Source organism: Octopus bimaculoides, chromosome 27, assembly GCF_001194135.2.
Source record: "Octopus bimaculoides isolate UCB-OBI-ISO-001 chromosome 27, ASM119413v2, whole genome shotgun sequence".
In the NCBI taxonomy this organism is placed as follows: Eukaryota; Metazoa; Mollusca; class Cephalopoda; order Octopoda; family Octopodidae; genus Octopus; species Octopus bimaculoides.
In genome coordinates, this window is record NC_069007.1 from 4,190,674 (window position 1) to 4,198,548 (window position 7,875).

The following is a 7,875-nucleotide window of genomic DNA, read 5'->3' on the forward strand; positions in this document are numbered from 1 at the left end:
TATATGTATGTATATATATATATATATATATATATGTATATATGCTATTGTTCTCAAATCAACCAGCACATCCAAACTATTCTACAACAAACGCTACTTCTACTACTGCTGCTGCTGCTGCTGCTACTACTACTACTACTACTACTACTACTACTACTACTACTACTACTACTACTACTACTACCACTGCTACTGCAATGACTGTTGCTATTACTATGCTACCACCGTGACCACCACCACCACCAACACCACCAACACCGCCACCACCACCACCGCTACTACTACTACTACTACTACTACTACTACTACTACTACTACTAGTTTGATTGAAACACACTTGCTCATTGTCGTTTATAAATTTGTATTTTTAGTATATAAAGCCATGCAAATTCGTTACTTTCTACCTTTTTGCTTCATTTTCAGACATTTGCGGTGAAGATACAACATCAAATAACGGTGAAACTTTTAAGTGGCCGCTAACAAAAGTAGGAACTACTGCAACGTTGACATGTCGTGCGAATATCGCCACAAGAAACTGGTTCGTTTGAATTGTATCACTTGTTTTCTCTCAAATTTTGAAGTTTCTAGTGTCGTCTTTTTGTGAGAGAATATCATATGGCTGTGGAGGCGCAATGGCCCAGTGGTTAGGGCAGCGGACTCGCGGTCATAGGATCGCGGTTTCGATTCCCAGACCGGGCGTTGTGAGTGTTTATTGAGCGAAAACACCTAAAGCTCCACGAGGCTCCAGCAGGGGACGGTGGCGAACCCTGCTGTACTCTTCCACCACAACTTTCTCTCACTCTTACTTCCTGTTTCTGTTGTGCCTCTAATTCAAAGGGTCAGCCTTGTCACACTCTGTGTCACGCTGAATATCCCCGAGAACTACGTTAAGGGTACACGTGTCTGTGGAGTGCTCAGCCACGTGCACGTTAATTTCACGAGCAGGCTGTTCCGTTGATCGGATCGACTCGAACCCTCGACGTCGTAAGCGACGGAGTGCCAACAACATTTAATAAGACACCTCGTCAGATTAAGCTGATTGAATTAATAACCATCGGTTCAGATCACATTAAGCAGCTATTGGTAGAATTTTGGTTTAAGCACCCCCATGTAATCCCTCGTAACTTTTTGTATTTTTGGAATTTTCAGGAAGCATTTGCGAATTTGTGTTCTACACACAGGAATTCATATGATTATGGGAAAAAATTTAACTCCCTCCACGCGCCATAAATCCTAAAAGTTCCACTATTTTTCGAATTTTGTGTTTTTAAACAAGAATCTAAAATACGGACAGTCCGAGTTTTTTTTGCTTAAATCCCAGTAATGGACCACCCATCGGTGCATCATTATTCCATTAAATGTATTTACGGGAAGAAAATATTGAAAAACATCAATACATGTCAGCGAGACAAAGCAATGAGGAAGGTGTCAGGTGGTCGTGAGATGTGCTGAAAATAACGGCTAAATCGCCCTTACATCACATACAAAAAGAATTGTATAATCGCATGAATTCCTTTGTTTAGAACACAAATTCGCAAAACTTTTTCTGAAAATTTCTAAAAATAAAGTTATGAGGGATTCTGTGCTACTATTTTACATTTTGCACAGTCTGGAACTTAACTACTTAACTACCAAGGCCTCCTTTGTTGCCAACATTTGCCAAACCCTGGCCTTATACCGAAATTTGAAATCAGCATTTGACAAATCTTTAAGGCGGTGAGCTGGTAGAATCGCTAGCACACCAGGCAGAATGCTTAGAAGCATTTCGTCTGTCTTTATGTTCCGAGTTCAAGTCCCACAGAGGTCGACTTTGTCTTTCACTCTTCTGGAGTCAATGAAATAGGTACGAGCCGAGCATTGGGGCTGATGAAATCGACTTCCTTTCTTCCCCGAAATTGCTGGCCTTGTCAATAATTTAAAGTCAATACTAGACAAAGCTTTAACGCGTCGGGCTGGGAAAATCGTTAGAAACGTCGGGCTAAAAGTTTAGCGGTATTTTGTCCGTCTTTACATTCTGAGTTCAAATTCCACCGAAGTCGATTTTGCGTTTCATCCTTCCGAGGTCAATAAAATAAGTATCAGTTGAATACTGGTGGTCTTGGACTGAAATTTGAAACCAATGTTAGACAAAGCTTTAAAGAATTTGTAGGGATTCATATTGCAATATTTAAAAAAAAAAATCTGATCTTTAATTTGAAAATATTTTACATCGTTTTCGAAAAGAGTGAGGTGGACTAAATAATAAATTAGTGACAAAATACACCAAAGAATATATCTCTATTTCGCTAGATTATGAGTTCAATTCTCGACCAAGTCTTTGTTTTCTTGTATTTCTCTGAGATGGATAAATAAGCATGACTGATAATATTTTACATTTATTTTCAGTTCTCCCAGAACGACCGCACTTAGTCAAAATATGACATCTCTAAAGTGTTCACAAGTTTCAGGTGTCTGGCAAAAACCAGACATGTCTAAATGTAACGATACAAAGTGGATCTCTCGGAAACTGGAAGATCTGAAGAATCAAGATATCAATGAACGTGAGTGAGCAGTTGTGTTTCGAAATTTTTGTTGGTTGTTGGCACTCCGTCGCTTACGACGTCGAGGGTTCCAGTTGATTCGATCAACGGAACAGCCTGCTCGTGAAATTAACGTGCAAGTGGCTGAGCACTCCACAGACACGTGTACCCTTAACGTAGTTCTCGGGGATACTCAGCGTGACACAGTGTGACGAAGCTGACCCTTTGAAATACAGGCACAACAGAAACAGGAAGTAATAGTGAGAGAAAGTTGTGGTGGAAGAGTACAGCAGGGTTCGCCACCATCCCCTGCCGGAGCCTCGTGGAGCTTTAGGTGTTTTCGCTCAATAAACACTCACAACGCCCGGTCTGGGAATCGAAACCGCGATCCTATGACCGCGAGTCCGCTGCCCTAACCACTGGGCCATTCCACCTCCACTGTGTTTCGAAATAGCCTTATAGTAACAGCTGTAGTAGTTATAGTTGGAAGAGGAGGGAGAGGATGGGTGTAGTACTACAATCAGTAGATTAGTCCTGTCATGGTCGTTGTCATCTGCGGCGGTGACCCGAACAAAATGTTTTTATTCTGTTACTAATGCCTTTATATATATATGTATATATATATACTCTTTACTCTTTACTCTTTTACTTGTTTCAGTCATTTGACTGTGGCTATGCTGGAGTACCGCCTTTAGTCGAGCAAATCGACCCCAGGACTTATTCTTTGTAAGCCTAGTACTTATTCTATCAGTCTATTTTGCTGAACCGCTAGGTTACGGGGACGTAAACACACCACCATTGGTTGTCAAGCGATGGTGGGGGGACAAACACAGACACACAAACATATACACACATACATATATATATATATATATATATATATATATATATGTATGTATGTATGTATGTATGTATGTGTGTGTGTGTGTGTGTGCGTGTGTGTGTGTGTGTGTTTGAAAGTTTATAAGAATTACTTAATACTGTGTTGAAGTGTAAATGTAACCTTAAACAAAAACGGGTCGCTTATCTAAGGATTAATATTGATGAACTGAGAACATTTAGCAATCTCTATGCTATATGAAATTGCGGTTGTTAATTAACATCCAGTAGTTCATTAATAATTATGTTAATAATTGTGTGACGTATAATTTGCCTCTAGTATTTCATGTCAAAGTGACTGTAAATATCCTTAAATTTCATTTTCAATTTTCCGTTGCAGGAAATATTGAGAAAACTGTGAAAGAATTTGTGAATGTTTCGCAGACATCAGAGTATTTCAAAAAAGAAGCCATTGGCTTGAGTATAAGCATTCTAGAGAAACTGATGCCATTGATATCGAGAGTACCCGCTGATATAACCCTGGACCAAATTTCTGCGAGTATCAACAATTTAATGAACGCACCTGAAGGCGTTTGGGCTGGGGCAGAACAAGCTGATGGATCTACCAGCAGGTAAAATTCAAACTTAAGTTTGCTGCCACTAGTCGTAGTTGTAGTAGTAGTAGTAGTAGTAATGTTTGTGGTGGTGGTAATAGCATTAGTGGCACTCCGTCGGTTACGACGACGAGGGTTCCAGTTGATCCGATCAACGGAACAGTCTGCTCGTGAAATTAACACGCAAGTGCCTGAGCACTCCACAGACACGTGTACCCTTAACGTAGTTCTCGGGGATATTCAGCGTGACACAGAGTGTGACAAGGCTGACCCTTTTGAAATACAGGTACAACAGAAACAGACAAAAGTTGTGGTGAAATAGTACAGCAGGGTACGCAACCACCCTCTGCCAGAGCCTCGTGTACCTTTTAGGTGTTTTCGCTCAATAAACACTCATACTGCCCGGTCTGGGAATCGAAACCGCGATTATACGACCGCGAGTCCGCTGCCCTAACCACTGGGCCATTGTGCCTCCACCGATAGTATTAGTTGTAATATATATAATATATTGTGGTGTTAATTACTAATAGTTGAGACCATCCTTGATATCATCATCATCATCAATAACATTTAACATCTGTTTTCCATGCTGGTATGGATTGGACGGCTTAACAGGAACTTTGCCTTTCATCCTTTCGGGGTCGATAAATTAAGTACCAGTTGCGTACTGGGGGTCGATATAATCGACTTAATCCCTTTGTCTATCCTTGTTTGTCCCCTCTATGTTTAGCCCCTTGTAGGCAATAAAGAAATCAGAAACGTTAGCATGCCGGGCGAAATGCTTAGCGGTATTTCGTCTACCGTTACGTTCTGAGTTCAAATTCCGCCGAGGTCCACTTTGCCTTTCATCCTTTCGTACCAATTACGCACTGGAGTCGATGTTATCGACTTAATCCCTTTGTCTATCCTTGTTTGGACCCTCTATGTTTAGCCCCTTGGGGGCAATAAAAAAATAAGAAACACTTGAAGAGACTCAACACGTTTCTTATTGCTTCAACCGACACAAACTAAAGCGAAAATACTTATCAATTACATGGCAAGCCTTAATATACTCATTGTACTAAACTCAAACTGCTTGACTTGAGGAGAGCAATTAAGTTTATCAATCCATAGTATTTCTGAATAATTTTTTTTCGCCCTTTCAAAGCCTAGCCAGGCTCATGGGCCCGGTTTCCCGGTTTCTATGGCGTATGTGTTCCCCCTAGCACTTCATCGCAGCGTTACTCAAGAAACAGGAAGAAAGAGTGAGAGAAAGAGTACAACAGGGGTCGCCACCACCCCCTGCCAGAGCCACGTGGAGCTTAGGTGTTTTCGCTCAATAAACACTCACAACGCCCGGCCTGGGAATCGAAACCGCGGTCCTCCGACCGCGAGTCCGCTGCCCTATCCACTGGGCCATTGCGCCTCCATTTCTGAATAATTAGCTGAACTTAATTACTGTGTCTTAAATATTTTCTTGGTGTACATCTATTTGAGAAATATACTCAAAATTAACTTTGACTACATTTACTGTAGTAGTAGTAGTAGTAGTAGTAGTAGTTGTAGTTGTAGTAGTAGTAGTAGCAGTAGCTGTAGTAGTAGTAGTAGCAGTAGTAGTAGTAGCAGCAGTAGTAGTAGTAGCAGTAGTAGTAGTAGTAGTAGTAGTAGTAGTAGTAGTAGTAATGGTAGCAGTAGCGGCAGCGTCGTTAATAATAGTTGCATCAACCAAAACAGTAGCAACCGCAGAAGTGTACGAGAAACATTAGCAACAGGAGCATTCAGAGATTTGTTAATCAATACAGTTCACGTTTATATTAATAACTATGGAAGACTGGTGTGAATATTATCTGTATGGACTTCAAGGCAACCTAGCGGTTGCTATTTGGTTAGAAAATGTAGGAGTTAGTTATAGGTTTACCTACTGAATTAATTTACCGATACTGTTTTTGTACATAGGGTAAATGTGGTTTATTTGTTGTAGTTAAATTAATGATGTTAGTGTATAATCCTTCCTAGAATTAAGATTGAATGAATGTGGTGATATCTAAAGTATGTTTGTTTCTAAACGACACTAATTTTAGTGCTGTTGACACCGCCGGATTGAATGGTACTGTCCAGGTGTCGAAACCATAGTGATATCCGTGCGGCAGCTGATGATGGAAGTATGTTGGATTGTTGGTACGGCTGTTATTGTATGTGCGGATTAGTTCTTTTAAGACATCCATTTGGTACATAGTTAATTACGTATTTGAAACCATCTCAATTACAAATTGTTTTCTTGGTTTTCTCACAGAATGCTGAAAATTATAGAAGCAATCCCAGAAATGATTCCATTGAAAGAGCAACAAGTCACAGTTTCATATCCCAATTTTGGTTTTGGTGTTAGCAAAGTGGACAAGGACACTTTCAATGGCCTTTCCTTTAGAATTTTATATGGAAATAATGAAACAAAAACTACGGTACAGTACTTTTTCAACAATACTCTCTTTTAACTGTTTGTTCATAAATATTAGAATCTGTATATGGGCGCGCACGTCTGCACACACACACACACACACACACACACACACACACACACACACACACACACACACACATGTAATTGGGAATAACGAAAATGTTTATTCAGGAAGCAGAAAGACTACTGAGTCCATCAATCATTAGTTGACCAACGTAGAAATCCCTATGGCTGCTTGCCTATGGGCTGGTGGGATTGGGTGATGATTGTAGTAATGTAGTAGTCGTAAGGACGTAGAATTTACAACAGTAGTAGTAGTAGTAGTAGTAGTAACAGCAGTAGTATTTTATGTTTATGAATTGCATTTTTCCTTTGGCTTTCTTCCTCCAGGTACATAACTCCTCATACGAGGGTCACCATGAGCAAGATATCAAAAAGTTTAACTACATTTCATTACCAAAGAGTCTTTTAAACCAACTGAGCAACGACGAACGACTAAACGTTTCAAGGATTACATTTTCTTCTATGCGAGATGATATGCTATATAGGGTATGGAACCAAAATTGTAAATCTTCTTCTTCTTCCAGCTGATTAGAGAATACATGAATTCATTGATACGTTTTTTGTTTTTATTCTGAACAGTGCTTGTAAAATTTTGTCTTAGAAAAACATTTTTTAAAGAATTTGGCATGTTAAAAACATCTCATTCAGAAATAATTATTAATGAATCATTAGACACCGGTGTTTCGGCTTGATTTGACCTCCTCAGATACAGAGACTCCTCATATTCTGAGTTAATAATTTAGAATCTTCGTTCCAATATGTAACTAAGCAAACAAAGCATTCACTGATTTATGCAGAAGCTGGCCGAGTTTTAATTTAATTAATCTGATGCATTTGAAAGGCATCAGATTAATTCTATGCCATTCCAAAGAAATTTCAATAGTTTGTCTATGCTTCTTTTAGACTAGTAGCTAGCTCTTGTTTCATAAATCCTAAATAATATAAAGCTTTCCTTTCATATGTCCCAAGTTATAATGGAGATTTAAAAGAATCGTAAATATTTATCACATAAGCATGGACATCGTATTACATGCGATACACAAGACAGCAAACGGTTAACATATGAATGTGTATAATATATTTATAATGTGTATACAATTATAGAACCGGACTAGCTGTATTAGTTTGACTTATTTTAACACACCAAGGCATTTAAGAGAAATTTCACACACACACTAGAATGTTCCTTGTGCCATTCAGTAACAACTTTAGCCGTGTGAATTGGCGCATTATCATCCTGAAAAATTGCGCTTCCCCCCCGAAAACAGTTCTGCAACCATAGGATGAATTTGATCAGATAAAATGCTTAAATAGTCTTGACTATTAATTCTTCCACGAAGGGAAACCATTGGGCCGGCAGATTTCCACGATATAGCCCTCTCCCCGCCCCGATCGTCAGAGATCCTCCTCCATGTTTAACAGT

The 7,875-nt window shown here is 39.5% G+C and overlaps 1 protein-coding gene across 2 annotated transcripts in view; it reads left to right on the forward strand.

Annotated features, from left to right (window-relative positions):
- LOC106874887 (adhesion G-protein coupled receptor G6) overlaps window positions 1-7,875 on the forward strand; it is a 27,220-nt gene that overhangs the window by 3,387 nt on the left and 15,958 nt on the right. For both annotated transcript variants that reach the window (XM_014922800.2, XM_052977245.1), the window contains exons 4-8: window positions 424-538; window positions 2,386-2,540; window positions 3,739-3,970; window positions 6,225-6,390; window positions 6,780-6,938. In XM_014922800.2, the coding sequence (XP_014778286.1) occupies window positions 424-538; window positions 2,386-2,540; window positions 3,739-3,970; window positions 6,225-6,390; window positions 6,780-6,938 (827 nt within the window). The remainder of the gene's footprint in view (window positions 1-423; window positions 539-2,385; window positions 2,541-3,738; window positions 3,971-6,224; window positions 6,391-6,779; window positions 6,939-7,875) is intronic.